Below are 22594 nucleotides of genomic sequence, written 5' to 3'. Positions count from 1 at the left end.
GCTCGTAAGTTTGGCTGAAATTCGGAGTGGTGCTCAGGTGAACTCGGTCTCCAATCAGAGAAGACGTTGGGAACGAGGGTGTTTCACGGGTCGTCGAGGCGGGCACTGATGGGGCTCTTTTCCCTGTCCCCACCCCTCACTAGGAAAGTGGGAGTGCCCGTGGCACCAGTGCGGGGAGTGCGGCAGCGCCGCCGTCTCCTTCTGCGAGTTCTGCCCGCGCTCCTTCTGTAAAGATCACCGAGAGGGCGCTCTGGTTCCCTCGGCCCTGGAAGGCCGGCTCTGCTGCTCGGAGCACGACCCCGAATCTCCTGTGTCGGCAGAGTACTGGAGCAAGATCAAATGCAAGTTGGAATCGCAGGATCGTGGAGAAGACCTGAGAGAATAAATGGGTGGTGATTTCTTTTTTTTCTTTTTATTGAAATGACAAAGAGAAAAGAAAAAAGGGGAATCGGTGACGCGTTAGTGGAAGAAGAGCCGGCTGCGGTGCGCGGCCTTGGCCTTCAGCGCTGCCTTACTGAAGTGCGAATGGGGAGCCGGGTGGCGCGGGCAGGAGCACTTTGCTGGGATCTGGTTCTGTTTTGTCAGCTTGCGGCCTCTTCTGTAGCGGGCCAGATTCCCTTGGTCTTTTCTTGCCTTTTATTGTGCTTCAATGCCTTTGCAGCTGGGAAAAGAGATGTCTTCGCTTTTAGAAGAGAAAGTTTTGTTAATGAGATAAATTTGAAGTCTAGGATGTGTTCCTTGGGTGTAAAAAGCAAAAGTAGCCATCATTCCTTTATTTATTTTCTTTTCTTTTTTTTTTTTTTTTTATCTTAAGAAATGTAGTTCAGGTAGTCTGTTCAGTGTGCGTGTGCGTCTCACGTAGGAGCTGGAGCAGGCCCTCTGGAAAAGGCTCTGATGATCTTCATATACCTCTTTGCTGAGCAGTAGGGAGGCTGACTTCTCTTTCCCTTCAGAACGTATTTCATAGTCTCAGAGAAGGGCTTTATGGGAGTATTGGATCTGGCCTCTTGAGAACAAAATGCCTCAGTGGATTTTACCTCTGTGGTCTTAACCTAGGTGGGCTTTATGACGTGATAACTCTACCTAGAAAGGAATGTAATGTGGTTTTGGCTTTTGGAGAAAGACAGAAGGGGGTGCGTTCACTGAGTTGGAAATGTTTTCCATTGATCGTGGACATTTTTGATGAAGTGTGTTTATGTGGACATGAGTGGTCATCCCCCCTCTATCCTGGCACACTGACAAAGGCAGATAACGGGAGACGAGAGGCCCAGACCAGACACTGGATCATACAAGCACCATTTTCTGTTCAGTGTAGTGGAGCCCCCTCGTCCATCTTGGAGAGAATTAAGGGCATTTCCTCTCTTGTCTCTGCTTCCCTGTCCCAATCAAACATTCCCTTTGTCAGCTCGCTGGCCGCTTAGCCATGTTTCCTAGTGGGAACTACACAAATGAATCTGAGCTGCATCTGAGTAGGTTTCTTGGTTTAGTTCCTAATTTGGGGGGCAGAAGGGGTAGGGGCAACCCCAAGTTCTATGTAGTAATTTATATCTCGTATTATCTAGTAACCAACATCGCCCCCATTGAGGAAGGGGGACGCTTCTACAGGGTAGGTAAGAGCCACACAAACACACTTCGTTGTAGGAAGCACTTAGGGAAGCTCCCGAGAAAGCAGCGTTAGCAAAAATGGTTGGTGGTGATGCTTGGATCTCACAGATGCAAGTGTACCAAGGTGTCTGCCCACAAAATTCACTTGCATTTCATGTTTAGGAATATGTATATTCCAGTATTCCTGGTATGAGGTAATTAGTCATGTCAGACCTTGTTGTAACACTGTGCTAAGTAGAAGTCTAGGGCTAGCTTGAATGAACTATAACTTTCTCTGTGGATTCTGACTGCTTACAGTTGCTGATACCTGGTAGCATTTATTTTCCCTCAAGAAGTTTCTAGGAACCTTATGAAGGTTGAGAGAGTAGATGCTCGGCCACATTCCTTCAGTTGTGTCACGCGTGTTCCTTTTTTCTTGTCAATTTAGAGTTCTTCTCTGGAAAAAAGAAGAAACACTGTTTTGTGCCTCTCTCTTTTTTTAATGTAAATGTGTAATCGTACTGGATTTTCTCTTGTAAAAAAAAAAACAAAACAAACAAAAACCACACTACACTTCCTTTACTTAAGCTCCTAAACTGCCATTTGCCTGATTCCAGCAATTAATTCTGAGGTGACTTCTTGGGCCTCCAGTAATTCTATTGATCAGACATGGTCCCAGAAGAAAGAGCAAAATGGAAAATGCTGTACGTGTTACCAAATATAATTGCTATGAGTAACATGAAGTACAGCTTCACCAAAACACTAAACTCTTTTGCAACATAATTGCTCTTGAGCAATTATATAGTTTGATATCCTTTTAAAAAATAATTTAAGAAAATCTAGGTTTTATCATACTAAAACTTTATATATATATGTGTATATATATATATATATATATATATATGATAGATGTTTGCTTTTTTAAACTTACTAACATGAAGGATTTCCTTTAACATTCGAAGTGCAACTCTTGTTGAAATAGTATCAAACATGAAATCTTCTCTCCTTGCTTTGTTTCCAACTCAGTGCTATTTAATATCTGAGGACTTTTCTACGGTAAGCCAGGGTACATCCTCTGCACTGCAGGTACCTTAGGTTTAAGTATTTTTATGCAGCTTCTTCATTGTGTCGTGTTTGGTTCATGTATCTGTAACAGCTCTGCTGAGATTTCATCGTTTTTGTTGGGGGTGGGGGGTACCTAATAGGATTGTTCTGCCATTTCAGAAATCAGGGTAGAAAACAAAGTGGCTAACCACAGCTCTGGAGTCTTTGTCCGTGACTGCTCTTTAATAGTCCGAAAAGTGGCTTCAGTCCTGCCAGTGCCAAGGAGCTCTCCTCACACCTCCGTGGTGTCACTCCTGACCTCTTTCATGTATTTCCAAGTTGCAGGTGATAGAAGCAGAGAGGGAGAGAGAGTTGCGCTCAACTGCGCCTCACCAGTGAGGTATTCCAAAAGACGTGTCTCTCTCTCAGGCTTAAGTTGGTATTTGTTAACTTTTAAATCTGTATGTGTGGTCAGAGCATAGATGGTTGGTTTTTATTCTTGTCCAAAAATGAGATAGCTCATGGCAGCATGGGATAATGGTGGTATTTTTTTTTTATCCTCCTGTTAATTCTTTGGAAGAAGAAGTGAATGTAAAATTTTTGATCATCAGCGTAAAGCTTCAGAAATCAGACAGTAACAACTACAGAGGAAATCCTGGAAGCCCTCCAGGCGCGTGCAGTGCAGGAAGGGGCTGGACCCCGGTCACAAGGGAGTCAGGAGGGCCGCCTGGGGCTGGAAGGGGGTGGCTGACCCTTCATTCCTGGAAGGCCAAAGCAGCTGGAGGAAGTGATTCACTCCTGTAATATCTAATCAGGGCTAGAGTCAGGAGGGAGGTGGGTTTTATTTTCATTTTTATCTTAACAAGTTCCTCCTCTACCTTAATTCTCAAAAATGATGGCCTGAGCTATAGAATAGGCTGCCTTTTAGAATCATTGAAACTTGGAGCTGTCTGTGTGTTCAAGTCAGGACCATATCTTAAATAAATAAATAAATAATGGCCGGGGGGGGGGGGGTTGGTGGCTGCTCCTAGCTCCCTTCTGCCATTTCCACAGAATATTTGGAAACGTGCTTGTGAAAAATGTTTTGAAATTCTGAGATAATCATGTAAAGGACTCTCAGGGCAGGCTGTTGGACACGTTTCTTTCATGGTTCATGAAGTAGAGTTTCCTTTTGGACTAGTCGCGTGGTCTGTGCTCCACGGGGCCGGACCCAGAGCTGCAGTGTGGAGGGTGGGGAGGCCGCTGTGCAGGGGGGAGTCTCTGGACTGCCCGGGATTCGTGGCTCGTCCTTCACTTCCTTTTAAGTCCCATGCTCTTCCTTTAGCATTCACCTTAAGGTGCTGCCACATGCCACGTCCCGACAGGGTAAGGAAACGAGTTGCCGTGGAGTCCTCACGGCTTGGGAATCTTACATTTGATGTACTTCTCCGTGAGGTACCATGACCTTGGGGAAGTTGCTTTATCGCTGGGCAGCGCAAATTCCGCTCCACTTCCTTCTTCCAAGGCTGCGGCATCTGGCCGCCCCAAGTCGTTGGGCCTTGTTGCTGCGACTTGACGAGATCATTGGGAACCATTTCCTTTGGCCCAGAGCCACCTCGAATTGGTCCCTGGTTATCTGTAAACAAAGAGTAGAACTCCCAGTTTCAGATGAGCTGGGGAATAGATGTAATTAGACAGCTTTGCCATGTATTAACAAATACTGAAAAGTTGGGAATTTGTATATACTGAAATCTACCGACTTTTACCTGGGGCGGGGACCGGGAGAGAAGGGGTAGAATAGGGTGAGGGCGGGGACTGATCATGTTTACCACAGGTACGAAGTAGTCACTTTAACATTGAGACCTCTGCCTCATTGAATTCAGGTTTTTTAAGTACTTGAAACTCTTCAGATTCCCCTTATTTTACAGTTATTTTTAAATTTATGAAGTAGAAAGCATTGTTTTGTATACTGTTTTGAAAACAAATAGCCTAGTCTCTTATCCTCTTTAACTTGGATTAAAGGCAAAGTTCTGCAAATGGGAGAGGGTGTCCACAGTAGATATCTCAGATTTCATGTATGCATTTGAGGAAGAGACTCTTGCATGAAATACCAGCAGCATTTTTATGAATATTTCCTATGTATGTTCTTTATTTTGTCATTTTGTCACCCCTATCCCCGTGCACCTCCTCTTTCCTTTTAATATATATGCCTGTGTAGGGAAAAAAACAAAAATTTGCACTTACGTTGCACTCCTGAAATGCAGGGTGTAACCTGCGTGTTTCACAAAACATTTCCGTTCTTTTCTTGTCAGTCCATTGCTTAGGTGACAAGTTCAGGTGCTTGTGGCACATACGTGTGAAAGGGGAGGAGGAGGAGAGCGACCTGTGCCTCAGTAGCCCGTGCAAGTCCATTACGTGTAAGACAAAGGGAAAAGATAAACAGTTGCCAAAGTCATTTATTCAGCCCCTAGTTTTCTTACGTGACCTTCTCCATCTGCGGATTAGCAAGAAAGCACCCTCGGGTGCCAGTGCGCCCTCTCCCTGCCTGCTGCGGACCTCTGACTCGAGCTGGTGGCTCTCAGCAGCCAGCAGATCCCCGAGATAAGGTATTCGTAAGGTATTCTTGTCAGTTTAGGAGTGGACTGGATAAAATTTACTTTTCTACTTTTATCTCATTTGTGCTGTCACATACCCTGTGTCAAAAAAGAAAATCATATTGCCTCCGATGACCAAGATGCTAAATGATGATTACAACTGGCTAATAATTAGGTCCTTTTTATATACAGGGGTGTGTGCATAATTGGAATTGGTATGAGAAATTCATTTGTAACCACTTGTGATATTGCACAAACACAGATACCTACAGATTCTGTTTTCATTTTCTTGTGATCTTTATGATAATGACCTTTGTAGATTGGTTATTTCTGTACTTTGTTTATCTGTAATAAACTTTGTAGATCCTGTGAAATGTTATTTTGCCTAAATCACTTGAGATTTGAGTCTTTAATAACAGAGCATCAATATTCACTAAAGTCAATCTCTTTTGGGTTTCTGTGGCTTGGCTAGAAGCTCTTGACACTAAGGGATTAGTGTTCATTTTCCCTGGGGGGTGTTCCACTAGGGCATTACTGTATAATGACTTGATGTTGCCACATAGACTTCAAGATACATGATATTTTGGGGATTTTGTTGATCGACCTATGTTTTACTGCATAGTGTGAAACGTGTAAAGCTTGGTTAACCTGTATATAGATAGCTTATTGGTGACTAGTTACAGTACATTTAGGATTGCCTGTAATTTTAAGCTTCTAACTACTGTGTGTGCTGGTAGGAACATAAATTTTTGTACATTATATTTACTGAGATGTTGCCTTTTTTTATTTGACAACTACTTTGGAATTCAGACGTGTTTTTTGCTTCCGTGAGGATTAATTTGGAAAGGTTCTTAATGACATTCCACTGATTTCAGATTTTGCTTGAGATTGACTTCAATAAATTGTCCTGTATGTTACAAATTAATTGTGGACTTGTTCATTGCCTGTCATTTCTTGCCACAAGTACTGGACAAGGGGTCATAATGGGAGGGAGGGGACCCGGCGCAGGGCTGAATGGCCCAAGATGTGCACCCTGAGGGGGAGGGGGGCGGTGGTGAGGCCGCAGCACTGCAGGGCCCTTCGGGATGTCCCCGCCGCTGCGCTGCGAATAAACGTGGGGCCGCACTCGTGGGGTTTGGTTTGGTTTTCATACAGGTGAGGTCCTTGGAGAATGTCGCTCCCCGCTTGGCGTGGTAGGAGAATATCGAGGCACCGACTGGTTGGCGAAGGGCGCCACGGGGATAGATGTCCTTCTCATCCGATTTCTCAGACTCCACGGAGAAACTGCTGCTTGGCTGGGCACCGGGAGCCAGCTCCCTGCCCAGCACCCTAGAACGGCCCCGCTTGCTCCCCATTCCTTTGGCGAGGTGCTGCTCTCGGGACGGCCCCGGAGCCGCCCCTCCTGCTCCCGGGGTTGCCGACCCGCCCCGGCAGCGAGGTGGCCGCCCGCCTTCTGCGCGCGCAGTTCCCCCGGCGCCCGCTAGCCCGCTCTGAGAGGAGCCAAGGCCCGGCCTCCCGGGACGGCCCTCCAGGGGGCGGGCGCGCGCCCCGCAGCCGCCGCAGCGGCAGCCACGTCAGCGCGGCGTCTGTCCGGGGCCGAGCGCAGGATGGAGAAGGCGGCGGCGGCGGCCCTCGGGGCCGAGTTGGGCGTGCGGATCGCCCTGTTCGCGGCCTTCCTGTAAGCGTCTTGCGATCGGACCCCACTCCAGACGGGCTGCCGACCCAAAGGAGGCGGGCAGGCAGGCAGCAACTGCCTCGGCCTGGGGCTCCTCGAGCGCCGCCCGCAGGCCGAGGTCCGGGGTCCCTAGGTGGGAAGCCCCGGCCGTCCCAGGAAACAAGCCGACAGGCTCTGCACATTTTTGTTTCTCCTTTAGGGTAACAGAGCTTCTCCCTCCCTTCCAGCGGCTGATCCAACCAGAGGAGATGTGGCTTTACCGGAATCCGTATGTGGAAGCAGAGTATTTCCCTACCAAGCCCATGTTTGTGCGTGGAAAACTAGTCTTCCTTCTGACCCTTAGTACCTGTTACTGAGCTTAATGCCAGGAAGCAGCAGGAGGTGGTCGTTTTGGCTCCAAAACGGAAACTTACTGTCCCCCTTAATGTGCTAAAAATTTTGTTTCCTTATGATTAGGATCCAAATTTAGCAAGATGTCAGTTTTTGCTCCAGGGCCATGTTCTGAGCTCTGTTCCTTAGGATGGGGATGGCCCGAGGGAACTGGTCATTTAGAATAATGGGGTGATGGTGTTACTTGCTGGTGGAGCTGCTAGTGCCCAATCTGACGCTGCTTATATTGACGGGAACAGGGAGCTCTGACACGTGAGTTCTGCTGTCCCTACCACCCCTCTTCCCTGTGGGAGCTCCTTTAGTGGTCTCGGGGTTTGGTTTTTTAACCTCTGCCATGTTCTGGTTCAGGTCATTGCATTTCTCTCCCCACTGTCTCTGATCCTCCTGGCCAGATGTCTCAAGAAGGCGGGCGGGACAGACAGCAGACAGGCCTGCCTGGGTAAGAACTAGCGGTCTCTGGCTGGGTTACCTCCTTGGTGCTGGAATGAGAAGGTGGGAGTTGTGGGCTTCAGCCACTGGAGGTGTGACCTCAGCGGGTGGAGACCATGGGGTTCTGCATTCCTAAAGTCCTATCTCCCCTGTACCCGTGCTGTCACCCATGACACCGAAAACTAGCACTCTAAGAACGTAGTTAACTTCCTAGCAGTGCCTATATGCACTGGATAATTTGTACCCCAGAAACATCTTTAGCCTAGTGCAGAAGTTCTCTCTGTGCAACAACACGTTGAGAGAATTATTTCCACGCTCAGCTCCGGTTGGAGCCTGACCGTTCCTGTCTCAAAAAGACACGGCTGCTCTCAAGAGACAATGACCATGCAGCGCCTCTGAGGCAGAAACTAACAGTAAGTTTCTTTGCTTTCCAGCTGCCAGCCTTGCCCTGGCTCTGAACGGTGTCTTTACCAACACAATAAAACTGATAGTGGGCAGGTGAGTGAGCAGGGTCTGCACCTGGGTGCCAGCCCTTCCCCCTCCTCCCCCCCACAGGAGGTGGTTCATGGCTGCACCACACAGCTTCCTCCTTATCCTTTCCTCCTCTGACCTTGCTTTTTTCACTTAACTCTTCCTCCCTTTCCCTATGGTTGTCCTGCAGGTGACAGTTGGGCTCTTCGCTGCCCTGAACAGCATTTCCCACTGACAGCCGCAGCAGGGTCCACGTCCTCTAGAGCACCTGCTGAAGCTGCAGGGTGACTTGCTCTTTGCCCTAACAATTTATCATGTGCTGGACCGGCTCCCGCCCACCCCACCCCACCCCCCACCTCCCGATTTAAATGCTGACCCTGGAAATAATGCTTTTCTTTTAATGGTGACTGTCCTAATCCACTTCCATTATTTTGCCTGGGACACCATTTGACCGAGAGTAAATGGATTACAGATTACGGATGTCTGATAAAACCAAAAAATAATTTCTGGCGTTGTCAGGCGATCTGTGTTGAGATCATGCTTCTTTCAGGCCACGCCCAGACTTCTTCTACCGCTGCTTCCCGGATGGGCAAGCCCATTCTGACTTGAAGTGCACAGGAGACAAGGACGTGGTGAATGAGGGCCGGAAGAGCTTCCCCAGTGGACATTCTTCCTGTACGATGTGAACCTGACATCTCTGCCTTTTGGGGGGCCACTGAATTTAACCTAGGAAATGTGTGAGGATGGGATCATCTCACTAGTTTTGTTCTTGTATCTAGAAACTAGCGAACCCCCCCTTCTTTAATAACCCCAAGATTTCACAAGTCTGAGCCTCAAAAATCAGGGAAGAGAGAGGAAGTAGTTTACCTTCATGAGATCTGGAACGTTTTAGGATTGTTGTATTATTTGCCTAGATCCTGCAATCTTGTACTAGTTATAAAAGCATTAACCTTTGCTGAAGGACTACTATGCGTCAGGTTCTTTGGAAGGCATTTTTGATTCTTATCTCATTTAATACCAAAATAGCACAATGAGGTGGGCAGTATTATTTTTTATGATTCCCATTTATACATGAGGAAACGAAGGCATTGAGAAGTTAAATAACCTGCCCAATTGTTAGTATTCCAAAAACTATTCTCAGAATAAATATTAACTTTGGGACACAAAATAAAGTCCTTCATTTTCCCTTTTGTTTCCTCCTCCTCCATCATCAATGATCTCTACCAGAAGGGTATCCAGAAAGAATAAAACATGCATGCCCCCCCCCCCTCCCCCGCCACCTATTTGCAGATGGAGGACAGCGCTTCCTTTAAGAGACATACACTTATAGGTTTTCCCTCTTCTAGTTGCATTTGCTGGTCTGGCCTTTGCTTCCTTCTACCTGGCGGGGAAGTTACATTGCTTCACGCCACAAGGCCGTGGGAAGTCTTGGAGGTTCTGTGCCTTTCTGTCGCCTCTCCTCCTCGCAGCTGTGATTGCACTTTCCCGCACCTGTGACTATAAGCATCACTGGCAAGGTAAGTGAGGTATTCGTGCCGTGCAAGTTCGCACGTTTCACCCACCATTTTACCCCAAGCATTTGGCATAGAGGAGACGCTGAATGTGTCTGTTAAATGAATAAACAAATAAGTCTGGGTTTCTGAACCAGCTGTATGGAGCATGGGAAAGCACAGTTTCCTTTTAAGGAGAAATGTCCTAAATTTTCCATTATTCTGAAGCATCATAAGTTCAGAATAAACTACGAATTTCATTTTTCTCTAAGAAATTTTTTACCACAAACCTCAAAAGCTCAATTCACTTAGGGTCTTAAAAATCAAGTTTGTTGTCATGAGGTTTTTGTTCAGAAACTAAAGTTCAAGAAAACATAAAATTGTAGTTAAACCAAAGAAATTTAAGTTGAATGACAAAGCAAAACATCCAAGTGACAGAGTACCTTCCCAGAAAACTAATTCAAAAAAAACAACCTGACAGTATTTCCTAAAAGTCCTTAGGAGCCCTAAGGCTCCTAAAGAATAAACTTTTTTTTTTTTCCTGCAAAGAAAGGCAACTCCTGAGGAGTTTATTGCTTCCTCTAGAGCTCTTTAAATGATGAAAAAGGGGCTAATATCATTAAGTGAAACGTTATTCCGAATTTTTAAAAAATTCAATCTGGTATACTTGGAAAAAGGCTTATTTACACTTATTTAAAGATGTGTTTTGATTTGGTTTAGAAAAGAACCTGATGATAATCCTATTACTCATATAACAAAACTGAGAAAGCCTAAAGAAACCATAAACCTGGAATTGAGGTTTTTTGCAGCCCAAACAAGTAGAGAAACCTGAAGGGCCAAGGTCTCTGTACCGACGTACCTCATTTTATTGCACTTTACAGATAACGTGTCTTGTGCAAATTGAAGTTTGTGGCGATGCTGTGCTAGGCAGGTCTCTCAGTGCCAGTTTTTCACGTTTGCTCACTTCGTGTTTCCCTGTCTCATTTTGGTAATTGTTGAATATTTCAAACTTTTTCATTATCACTATATTTGTTATGGTGGTCTGTGATCAGTGGTTATGACTTGCTGAAAGCTCAGATGATGGTTAGCATTTTTTTAGCAATAAAGTATTTTTTAATTAAGGTATATGCTTTTTTTTTTTTTTAGATGTAATGCCATTGCACACTTAATAGACTATGGCACAGTATTAGCGTAACTTTCATCTTGCACTGGGAAACCAAAAAATTCATCTGACTTGCCTTATTGAGACATTCGCTTTACTGCAGTGATCTACAGTTGAACTCGCAGTATGAGTATGCCAGCACCGCGTGGTGTTTTAACATGATTTACGAGTCTAATATGATTAAGAGAAGACCTTATCTCTTCTCTTTCAGACGTACTAGTTGGATCCATGATTGGCCTGACATTTGCCTATGTCTGCTACAGGCAGTATTATCCTCCGCTGACTGACGCAGAATGCCATAAACCATTTCGGGACAGACTTGTACTTCCCATTGCACAGAAGCCTGGTGATCCTTATCATTTTAGTATTTAGAAATTGGAACTACCTCAGTGGAGATCAGGTGAATCACCCTCCGTAATTGCCCAAGAATTTCTGACCTTTTGTCTCTTAAGAGGTACAAGTGAGGACATCAGCACTTCATTCTGCCTCCATATGTTTATGCAGTTTTGCTCACATGGATTTATCACGGAGTCAAAGTTCAAGGTTCTTTTTCACTGCTCTGTGCCACACATTTGGTAAAAAGATCATACAGTAGTCTACCAGCTGGTATCCCAATATCTACAGCATTTTACATTTCATTTAAATGCCATTCTGGGAAGGATCTTTCACAAAGAAGCCTTTGCAAGGGGTGCCTGGGTGGCTCAGTCAGTTGAGCGTCCAACTCGATTTTGGCTCAGGTCATGATTTCAGGGTTGTGGGATTGAGCCCCATTTCGGGCTCTGTGCTGAGCATGGAGCCTACTTAAGATTCTCTCCCTCTGCCCCTCTCCCCTGCTCGCTCAGGCTCTAAAATAAGAAAAAAAGATTTTACAAAGAAGCCTCTACATATCCTAGAAGCTAGAGATGAATTTCCATTTTCTATAGCTCAAAATCTTAAAATCCAGGGCATGACCAAACTAAATTATTTTGGTTCTGTTTACTTTCTCTGGTGACAATTCCATCAAACCTTATATAGGAAAATGTCCAATTCTGGCTGTTTTACCTTCCTACATATGTATCTTACCTGAGTCTAGTTAAATATTGCTGTCCATTTTAAATACTGTGGACATAAATTATTTATTGAATTACTAAGTAAACAGTTTTAAAAAATGGTAAGGACAAATGAGGTGGAAACCACCCTCAGTTGCTAGTACTGAAACATACTCCTAAACTGTGCTCACTAGTTTCCTTCTCTCCATGCATGACTGAAGACCTGCCCAAATGCATCAACTCTGCCAACTGGCTAAGGCAGGAAAGAAAAATTACAGATGTGGTTATCTAGCGGAAAAATGAACTTTCTGTGACCCTTCTTCAAATGGGATATAAGGAACAATTTTACAGGAGATGCTACAGGACCTACAAGTACCTTTCTCTTTACAATCGTACTTTAAATATAACCTTGGCTTATGTGTTTCTGTATCTTCAGTGTGTCTTTTTCCTTCAATAAATGTGATATTCAAAGAAGATGGTGACTGTGGGTGTTTTTGGTCCTTAATACCACACGAGAGCCAGAACATTTCCAAAGTAAAACCCTGGATTCCCCATCTGACATAAGTGACACGACTATCGGTAGTAGAGGCTGATACCTGCAATTACTGAAGAACAGTCTCAGTATTTATTTTGTAATTGCCACGCTTTACTGTATCTGCCTAAAGAAAACACCAGTCCCCGGAAAAGAACTTAAACATTAGTTCTTTGCTCAAACATTATCTTTTTAATTTGCTTTAGAAATATATACGGGGAGGGGCGCCTGGGTGGCGCAGTCGGTTAAGCGTCCGACTTCAGCCAGGTCACGATCTCGCGGTCCGTGAGTTCGAGCCCCGCGTCAGGCTCTGGGCTGATGGCTCGGAGCCTGGAGCCTGTTTCCGATTCTGTGTCTCCCTCTCTCTCTGCCCCTCCCCCGTCCATGCTCTGTCTCTCTCTGTCCCAAAAATAAATAAAAAACGTTGAAAAAAAAAATTAAAAAAAAAAAAAGAAATATATACGGGGAGAAAATGGTTATTGTGTTAACTTTCTGTATAATGGATGAAAGGTAAAAGTAGGCAACTGGTCAATATGGTTTTATTTCAGTATTTCATAAACTTTTAAATATAATCATGTAAAAAAACAAACATTTCAAAAAGTGCAAAATATTAGAAAGCTAATCAGTACTATTAATCCTTCCATGCAGACAATCTCTTGCTGAAATAAGCAATACAAATTCTGTAGCAGGAAATATGTATAAAATGATACTCTACAGTTGAAAAATAGTCTTGGTCAAGACACTGCACATGATACGACCAAAGTAGTGCAAATAATATGTAACTAAAGGATTTAAATCAAGCCTATCATCCTATGTGATATGCAACCATGATGCTACCACAGGTGGAGAGACGAGACATCAAGCTCTTGTACAGCTGCCTGCCCCTCCCCATCAGGAAAGAACCATTTCTTAGTCCCAGCAGTGGTTGATCTAGCTATCCCAGGGTTATGCTGTTCATCTTTGGTTACAGGAACTCCTCCTTGCTTGTCCTTTGGTTTACTCTTAAATACGCTCTATTCTGCTAATAGGAAGAATAAACTTAAATTTGAAGACAACTTGACAAAAGCTTCCCCTCTAAAATATAATTAATGCTACTTAATTCTCAGTAACCCTTACTTCAAACTCAGTTTATATAGAAAAGTGTTCCATGTATCTGACATTTCTTAGTGGCTAAGTCAGCATTAGCCTGTAAAGCAGATGGACAAGAAAAGGCCAGGCACTGACCCTGTACCCCAACCTCACCTCTACCATCTCTAAGGTGACAGTGATTGACTTCCTTTTCCTTTCCTCTCTGGAAAGGGATAAAGACCACTGCAGTTGAAGGGATGGCTGAAGTGAATGTTACATGCCAATGCACTGGATACCATGATACGTTTACAAAAAAACATTTTTTATAAAAAACGAAAACACAGCTTGCCTGCCTGTGCCATTGTTACAGGCCTATGGAGTGTAAAGGACTATCACAAAGAGAACTGCAAAGACAAACTGACCAATGAGAAAGAAAACAGCACAGTGGTGAGCAGATGCCTAGAAAAAGTTAGTCTACACGCACCCATCATCTTCAAGGTACCTTTCACTTTGCATGTTCTGACAATGACTACAATAGCTGTTCCTTGGCCCCGACAGGCGTAGGTTTTTCTTGCAGAAAAAGAAACATTTCCCCCTAGCCAAACCGACCTGCCCAACCAACACTGCCTGTGCCATGAGGCTTCTAATACATTTTCTGGATTATGGGTACCAAGGAAGGCAATGGTGTTTACAAAATGTTTTCAAACAGAGCACACAGTACTACCTTCACCCAAGTGGATATGGTGGTTGACTGTCACAGATTCTATTTCACCATAGATGTACTCCTGAAAGATTTTTATTTATAACCAAAGCAGCCTGTCAAGGCTTGTATAACTTTGCCCTCAACTTAAGAAAGAAGCTACTATCCAATAACTAAGTCAAATTTCATCTAGACTCTCCTAAGTTGAAGCACGATATAAAAAGACAGGTAGGTCTAGGATATATAACATCTTTGCTTTATAAAGATGCACCTAATGTGAACTAAACTATCCACTTTAGACTCTGAGAGCAGCTCCAACAGCTGTGAAAATAATGAACAGCATCAGTGATTCCTCTGATCAACTGTCAGCCGTAGAGAATAAACAATAACTCTCTCCCAGCTACATTTTGGTCCTTCACAAAGTACTTGTAGGAAAGAAAAGTGGACTCAAAAGAATTTGCTCAACAGTCTTTTACACACCCACTTAGCCTTCAAGTGCAGAGAACACCAATGAGACATGTGTACCCCAAAATGCCTTCTGAATCTCAAGCCTGTTTCCAAACTAGAGCATTTTCTAAAGACAAGCAATAACCTCCTAGAAAAATGTCTACCCAAGCCAAAATAAACTCAAAACAGACTTTATACTCTCTCAAGGAATAAGCAATAAAAATAAAGGATGGCACCTGTCACCCAAGAATTAAAGATGCAAACACGCCCCACTATGAAGAATGGCGAGTGCTTATACGAAGCCAGTGGTAAAAAGCAATATGGTCCATCTTTGCTTTTCTACTCACTTCCAAAAAAGATTATCTTCCAAAGACCCCAGTGGTAAGTGGCAGGTAACATGCAGGAAATGACGTGGCTGAGAGGAAAACGGCAGCAACAAGCAGGTAGATTTTCTGGGGAAGGATCCTTCAGTGTCTAGGGAAGAGTGGAAAGAGGTCACGATGCAGTCACAGCTGGAAGGCAGCCAGGCAGAATGCCAGAGCCTGATACATGGACTTTCTTGTTACACATCTAAAAGTCTGAGTAACTTAAATCTCAGGATGTGTTGTTCATAATTAAAATTCTAACTACTGCCATGGTAACTCTCAGATGATCAGAGCTATTAAGATTCTGAGTTTAGATCCTAAAAATGATTAAGTGTTATTGGACCAAATCACTAGCAAAGTAAATGAACACTAACCTTTCTCTAAGTGGGCTATTGTGCTTTTTCCCCCAGGAATTTTAACCAGAGTCCCTCTAAAAATGAATAATAACCTAGATCTTGGTGACAGGCAAGAGAAAAGTATATTTATAAAGAGCCCAAGTCTACACTGTTCCCCATAACACATTAATATGTAGGAACCATGCAGCATACATGACATTTAAAAACTCACGTTAAGTAGCCATACATAGTTGATTTTCACTGTAAAGGCTGATCAAGGAAGATGCCCTGGGTTTGGTAGATTTCTTTGAGGACCAGCAATACGGTATCTTCAGACTCCCTGTAAAGAGAAAAACTTACATTGTAAAAAGCAGCAGCTAACGTTCATACTTAAAGATGCTTTACACATACTACCTCATTTACACAACCACTGTGCAAGTTTATTTTTTACAATAAAAAGTTCATTTTACAGTGGGATATTACTCAGCCATAAAGAATAATGAAATCTTGCCTTTTGCAACAATATGAATGGACCTGGAGGTTGCTAAGTGAAGTGAACCAGACACAAATACCATATGATTTCACTTATATGTGGAATCTAAAATACAAATGAACAAAAAACCAGACTCTTAAACACAGAGAACAAATGTGGCTGCCAGAAGGGAGATGCGTGTGGGCAAATAGGTGAAGGGAATTAAGACATACTAACTTCCAGTTATAAATAAGTTGGGGCGCCTGGGTGACTCAGTCGGTTTGAGTATCCGACTCCGGATTTCGGCTCAAGTCATGATCCCAGGGTCGTGAGATCAAGTGCCGCATCAAGCTCTGTGAAGCATGGAGCTTGCTTGGCATTCTCTCTCTCCCTCTCTCTTCTCTCTCTTCTCTCCCCTGCTCGCACATGCTCTTTCTCTCTCTCAAAATAAATGCTCAGCACAAAGTCAGACACAGGGCTTGATCCTATGACCCTGGGATCATGACCTGAGCCAAAATCAAAAGTTGCACACTCAACCAACTGAGCCACCGAGGAGTCCCTGAGCTATATATCCTTAAGAAAATCCTTCATGATGTTATTTTATATAATCAAATTTCTTTATGAACTGGATACGAACAATTGCTGGGACACACACACAATAGTATCTGGAAGATGCATGAGAAATTCATAACACTGACTGTCGTAAGATGGGAACTAGTGGTTAAGAAGCCCGGTGGGAGGGAAACTTCATTATTATACCCTTTTATATCTTGAATTTTGAACCAGGTGATTGTATTACCTTAAAAAAAATTTTTTTTTTACTTTTTATTTTTGAGAGAGAGAGAGAGAGAGTGCGAGTGCACTCATGCATGAGCGGGGGAGGGGCAGAGACAGGGAGACACAGAATCTGAAGCAGGCTCCAGGCTTTGAGTTGTCAGCACAGAGCCCGATGTGGGGCTCCAAATCATAAGCCTGAGATCATGACCTGAGCTGAAGTCAAGCACTTAACCAACTGAGCCACCCAGGCGCCCCAGTGTTACCTTTTTTCTTAAGTTTATTTATTTTGAAGGGGGGGGTGGAGAGAGAGAGAGAGAGAGAGAGCGCGCGCGCGCGCATGAGCAGGAGAGGGGCAGAGAGAGGGGGTGAGAGAGAATCCCAAGCAGACCCTGTGCTATCAGCACAGAGCCCGTGTCGCTGACGGCACAGATCCTGCTTGGGATTCTCTCTCTCGCTGTGCCCCTCTCCTGCTCACATTTTCTCCCTCAAAATAAATAAAATGTAAAAAACAAAACAAAACAAAACAAAACTAAGATGACCAACTGGATGGCTCTTCCCATACTGTCCCAAGAATGAGCTCTGTGAAAAGGGAACAGTTCTTGGCCATTTACTACAAATTTTTTTTTTTTTTTTTTTTTTTTTTTTACATTACCAGACATACTGCTAGACATTTTTTTTTGTTTTTTTGGGTTTTTTTTGTTAGAGAAAAAGAGCACATGCACAAGAAGGGGACGGGCGGAGGGAGAAGCAGAAAGAGAGAATCTCAAGCAGGCTCCAGGCTTTAAAAAAAGAAAAGAAAGAAAAGAAAAGCAACCAAGTTTAAAAATAAAATTAAAACTATAGTGTGCAAAATACATACATTGAAAACTACAGAACATTGCTGAAGGAAATTAAAGACCAAAATACACTGAGAGATACTGTGTTTGTGGATCTGAAGACTCAATATCATTCAGATGTTAATTCTGTCATTTTATCTGCAGATATTATGCAATCACAAAATCCCAGAAAGCTTTTTATTTGAAATTAACAAGCTCAATTTAAAACATACGTGGAAATGCAAAGGACCAATAGTGGCTAAAATAAAGAAGAGTAAAGTTGGGTGACTCACAGTACCTGATTTCAAGACTTATTTTGAAGCTACAGTAATCAACACAATGTTTTACTGGCATAAAGACAAGCAAATAGATCAACGGAACAACCTAGAACCAAGGTAATTCAGTCTCCATCTGAATAAATAAATGTTGCTACAACTGGATAGCTACATGCAAACCAGTGAACTTCAATTCTTACCTCAGACCATATTAAAAAATTAACTCAACCAAAATGGATCACAGACCGAAATATAAAAGCTAAAATGATAGAACTTCTAGAACACAAGTGATATCTTAATGACTTTGGATTTGGCAAAGATTTCTTAAATATGTTAAAAAGTCACAAACGTCAATAAATTGGACTATATCAAAATCAAAAACTTTTGCTCTTTAAAACATTTTGCTGGAAAAATGAAAAACCACATTCTGAGAAAAAAACATGTATCTGAAAAGGACTTGTAACTAGCATAGAGAAAGAACTCCTGAAACTTAAAAAGATAATCTATTTTCCTTAATGGACAAAAGATTGAAACAGTTCTCCAAAGAAGATGTACAGATGGCAATCACATGAAAATATATTCAACATCATTAGGGAAATGCAAATTAAAACCATAGTGAGGTGCTATTACAACCCATTTAGAAAGGCTAAGAGACAAATCATGAAGTTATCATACCGAGTACCCTTGAAGATACGGAGCTATTGGAACTCTCAAACATTGCTGATGGGAATGGAAAATGCTGGCAGGAAAAGTTTGGCAGTTTCTTTTTTATTTTAAGTCAGCTCCACACCCAGCGCAGAGCCCAATGCGGGGCTTGAACTCATGACCCTGAGATTAAGACCTGAGCTGAGATCAAAAGTCAAACGCTTAATCGACTGAGCCACCCAGGCACCCCTGGCAGTCACTTTTAAAAATACTTTTACCCTATGATACCTAGCCATTATTCCACTCCTAGGTATTTTCCCAAGAGAAACTAAAGAATATGTCCATATAAAGTCTTGTACACGAATGTTCACAGTTTTATCTATAATAGCCAAAAACTGGAAACACCCCAAATGTCCACCAGCAGGTAAATGAACAAATTGGGGTACATTCATACAAGAGACCACTACTTGGCAATAAAAAGGAAAGAAACTGATACACATCATGGAGAATGAAGGAAGCCATACAAAAAAGGGTATATATAATAGGATTCCATTTATAAAAAAAAGTCATATGGCATAATGCCAGCAACTCCAACTGTAAGTATTTGCAGATCTACTCATGATTAGGTGAAATGACATAAACAAGGTGTATAAAGTTCTAGAGTAGAGAAATCTAAAGAGACCCAGCAATAAAAGACTATTTAAATGAATTACAGAATATTCATATAGTGGAGTACTAAAGCTACAAAAGAATGGAGAAACTCTTTATACCTGATAGGCAAAAAACTCCAAGACTCGCTAGTAGAAAAAGCAAGTTACAGAATGATACCTATAATACTTCTGTATTCGTTAAAAGAGACATATAATACAGTCACATATTCACACCTGTGTTATATATGTATAAAATAGACCTCTAGAAGAAATTAGTAAGGAGGTTCTTCAAAAAGTTGAAAACAGAACTACCCTATGATCAAGACTGTCTTTGAAGCTGTCCCTGAATTTACAGCTGAGAGAACACAGCAGCCCAGAAAGCCAGGAGTGGAGACTGTGGGAGAAAGGGGTTCATCATGGTAGATGACCTAAAGTGATTGTTGTATAAAAAATCATCAGGTTGTTGAAGAGCTCCATGCTATTGTTGTGTCACATAAAGATGAAGTGCCTTTTATTAAAGTGGCCAATGATAATGCTCCAGAGCATGCTTTGAGACCTGGTTTCTTAACTACTTTTGCTCTTCCAACAGACCAAAGGAGCAAACTTGGACTTCCAAAAAGTGAAAGTATCATCTGTTACTGTAACACCTACTGGGTGGTTCAAGTCAATTGTTTACTTTTGATGGTTTCACAACCAGTAGCAATGCCAATACAGGACTAATTGTCAACCTAGAAAAGGAACTTGCTCCATTATTTGAAGAATTGAGACAGGTTGTGGACGTTAATCTGGCAGTTGTTTTGATGTATACCTTAACTTTCCTTATAACAGACATATATCAATCCAGCAATCTTTACAGACCATACTACTTGTACCCCTGTACTCAAGAAAGGGCCCTCTTTCCCACCTTACACTAAAAAAAGAGCCTATAGATAAAATTTATGGACATATTGTTATCTTTTCATGCATAGGGTATTTTCTTATTTAGTGAGATCTGGGGATACGACAGAAATGGTTCAATACATCACAGCTCTCATGGTGTTAGTCACCAACTACGCATGAAATTCTATTCAGTGGGTCAGAATCAAAATCGTACTTTGGGGGTGCCTGGGTGGCTCAGTCGCTTAAGCATCTATTTTCAGCTCATGTCATGAGTAATCTCATGGTTTGTGAGTTTGACGCCTGCATTGGGCTCTCTGCTATCAGTGCAGAGCCTGCTTTGGATCCTCTGTCTCCCTCTCCCCATTTGCACCCAGTCTCTTTTTCAAAAATAAACATTAAAAAAAATAATTACACGGGCACGTGGGTGGCTCAGTCAGTTAAGCGTCTGACTCTTGATTTCAGCTCATGTCATGATCTCATGATTCAATGGTTTGAGTTCCAGGTCGGGCTCTGCACTAACAGTATGGAACCTATTTGGGATTCTCTTTCTCTGTCTCCATCTGCCCCTTCCCTTCTCATATTCTTTCTCCTCTCTCTCTAAATTAAAAAAAAAAATTAATTTTTAAAAAAATTAAAAAATGATCCACTTGAGACATTAAGTGCTACCTATTGCATAATATGCCCAGTCCTATAAAATGAACCAGGAGCTTTTTATTGTGAATAACAACAAGGATGTATTTTTCTTTCTAGTGTTTTATTTCTTTGCGCTGAGTGTGAGGAAGATACAATGGCTTAGTAAAAGTAATAAAATCAGTAAAATTACTAAAAAACAGGAAGAAAAAAAGAACACCCTATGATCCAGTGATTGCACTACTAGGTATTTAACCCAAAGAATACGAAAACAGTAATTCAAAGGGATATATACACCCCAATATTTATAGCAGCATTACCGACAATAGCCAAAATATGGAAACAGCCCAAGCCCATTGATAGATGAATGGATAAAGAAGAGGTAGTATATATACACAATGGATACTACTCGGCTATAAGAAAGGATGAAACCTTGCCATTTGCAACAACATGGATGGAGCTAGAGAGTATTATGCTAAGTGAAATAAATCAGAGAAAGACAAACACCTATGATTTCACTCATATGTGGAATTTAAGAAACAAAACAAATGAGCATAGGGAAAAAAAAAAAAAAAGAGAGAGGCAAACCAAGAAACAGACTCTTAACTCTAGAAAACAAACTGATGGTTACCAGAAGGGAGATGGGTGGGGGGATGGATGAAATAGGTGAGAGGATTAAGGAGTGCACTTGTGATGAGCACCAGGTAGACGTATGAAGTGCTGAATCACTATCTTGTACATCTGAAATTAACATTACACTGTATGGTAACTAAATGGATTTAAATAAAAACTTAAAAATATAATAACCATAATTTAAAAAGAAAGCAACCCTTTTTCAGATTTCTATCAAGCCACATCAGCAGAGATCATTCTTAAGAGCATTATTTTGGCCTTTTACAGGACTGCTTTTATTGAGTTGCACTTAGATTATATGTCATGGCCTCTACTGTACTTATTATCTAGAGATAAAACTGACTCCATCAAATAATAATCTCCTTTATCAGGACTCAATAGAAAAATTCCTCTCAAGACGTTAAAGCATTATTTTTTGAACTCTTACCCCCTACCCATCTTATTTTCCTAGTTGTACTTTCCTTTAGTTTCAAATATTTGATGATTAAGTTCTTTTCTAATAGATGAATTTCAAAAAGCATCATTAATCCATTCTACAATCCATCAGATAGTTATATTTAATAATGATTAATTCTGTTGAATAAGTTCTGGGGATCTAATTACAGCAAGGTACTATAGTCAGTAACACTGTACCGTATACCTGGAAGTTACTAAAAGTAAATCTTAAATGTTCTCATCACACACACACACGCACAATATATAATTATGTGCAGTGATGGAGGTGTTATCTAATCCTATTGTGTTAACCACTTCACAATATGCACATGTATCAAATCACATTGCACATCTTAAACTTGTATAATGTGTCAATTATATCTCTAAATCTTGAAAAAATATTTAAACATTAAAAGATTAAACATTAAAGGGGTGTCTGGGTAGCTCAGTTAAGCGTCCAACTCTTGGTTTCGGCTCAGGTCACGATCACACAGTTCGTGAGCTGGAGCCCCACATCGGGCTCTGCCCTGACAGCGCACAACCTGCTTAGGATTCTGTCTCCCTCTCTCTCTGCCTCTCCCCCTCTTGCTATCTCTCTCTCTCAAAATAAATAGAAACATTTTAAAAATTAAAAAATTAAAACAAAACAAAAAATAAAGTCTGTTCTAGCTACTATAAACACTTTTAAATGGGTTTAAAATACTTTTAGCAACAGTAACATATTTGTCCAGTGCATTCATACATACCCATCCTGTCCTACCAATAGCCAAAGTGGTTTTAGGGGAGCCTGGGTGGCTCGTCGGTTTTAGGGGAGCCTGGGTGGCTCGTTGGTTAAGCATCCGACTTCGGCTCAGGTCAGATCTCACACTCCATGAGCTCGAGCCCCACATCAGGCTCTGTGCTGACAGCTCAGAGCCTGGAGCCTGCTTCAGATTCTGTGTCTCCCTCTCTCTGACCCTCCCCCATTCACGCTCTGTCTCTGTCTCAAAAATAAACATTAAAAAAAAAAAAAAAGTGGTTTTAAAAACTAAACTAACTGAACTCATGGCTGCTGGCATCATCTGCCCATGCTCTATCAAACAGCAAAATA

The 22594-nt window shown here is 42.2% G+C and overlaps 3 protein-coding genes and 1 pseudogene across 12 annotated transcripts in view; 3 read left to right on the top strand and 1 right to left on the bottom strand.

Annotated features, from left to right (window-relative positions):
* Positions 1–6122, top strand: part of NSD3 (nuclear receptor binding SET domain protein 3) — a 102909-nt gene extending 96787 nt beyond the window's left edge. Inside the window, exon 24 of one of the 2 annotated variants that reach the window (XM_049631427.1) lies at positions 144–6122. In XM_049631427.1, the coding sequence (XP_049487384.1) occupies positions 144–385 (242 nt within the window). In that variant the 3' untranslated portion in view covers positions 386–6122. The remainder of the gene's footprint in view (positions 1–143) is intronic. The other variant, XM_049631428.1, reaches the window with a different exon arrangement.
* PLPP5 (phospholipid phosphatase 5) lies at positions 327–12328 on the top strand. Of its 7 annotated transcripts, none has more exons than XM_049631444.1 (8): positions 327–392; positions 7076–7184; positions 7615–7705; positions 8130–8193; positions 8717–8841; positions 9513–9683; positions 11030–11218; positions 12068–12328. In XM_049631444.1, the coding sequence occupies exons 1-7, from the start codon at positions 340–342 to the stop codon at positions 11188–11190; spliced, it is 774 nt and encodes a 257-aa protein (XP_049487401.1). In that variant the 5' UTR covers positions 327–339; the 3' UTR covers positions 11191–11218; positions 12068–12328. The 7 variants fall into 7 exon arrangements, with proteins under 7 accessions (XP_049487401.1, XP_049487398.1, XP_049487402.1 ...); XM_049631441.1 differs by lacking the exon at positions 327–392 and adding an exon at positions 6216–6356 and having other exon boundaries at positions 7104–7184; XM_049631445.1 differs by lacking the exon at positions 327–392 and adding an exon at positions 6216–6356 and having other exon boundaries at positions 7076–7144; positions 7659–7705.
* Positions 8804–22594, bottom strand: part of DDHD2 (DDHD domain containing 2) — a 30901-nt gene continuing 17110 nt past the window's right edge. The window contains exons 18-20 of one of the 3 annotated variants that reach the window (XR_007457982.1): positions 15526–15633; positions 14941–15067; positions 8804–8892 (exon numbers count right to left, since the gene is read on the bottom strand). Coding sequence is in view for 2 of the 3 variants with exons in the window: in XM_049631431.1 (XP_049487388.1) it covers positions 15552–15633 (82 nt within the window). In the remaining variant the exon portion in view is untranslated. Of the gene's footprint in view, positions 8893–12834; positions 15068–15521; positions 15634–22594 lie in introns of those variants that run through there. The other 2 variants (XM_049631431.1, XM_049631430.1) reach the window with 2 other exon arrangements.
* On the top strand, positions 19344–19841 carry LOC125923540 (ragulator complex protein LAMTOR3-like; annotated as a pseudogene).

Source organism: Panthera uncia, chromosome B1 (assembly GCF_023721935.1).
Source record: "Panthera uncia isolate 11264 chromosome B1, Puncia_PCG_1.0, whole genome shotgun sequence".
Taxonomy (NCBI): domain Eukaryota; kingdom Metazoa; phylum Chordata; class Mammalia; order Carnivora; family Felidae; genus Panthera; species Panthera uncia.
Note: the sequence above shows the minus strand (reverse complement) of the source record. Positions and strands in the feature narration are given on the sequence as shown.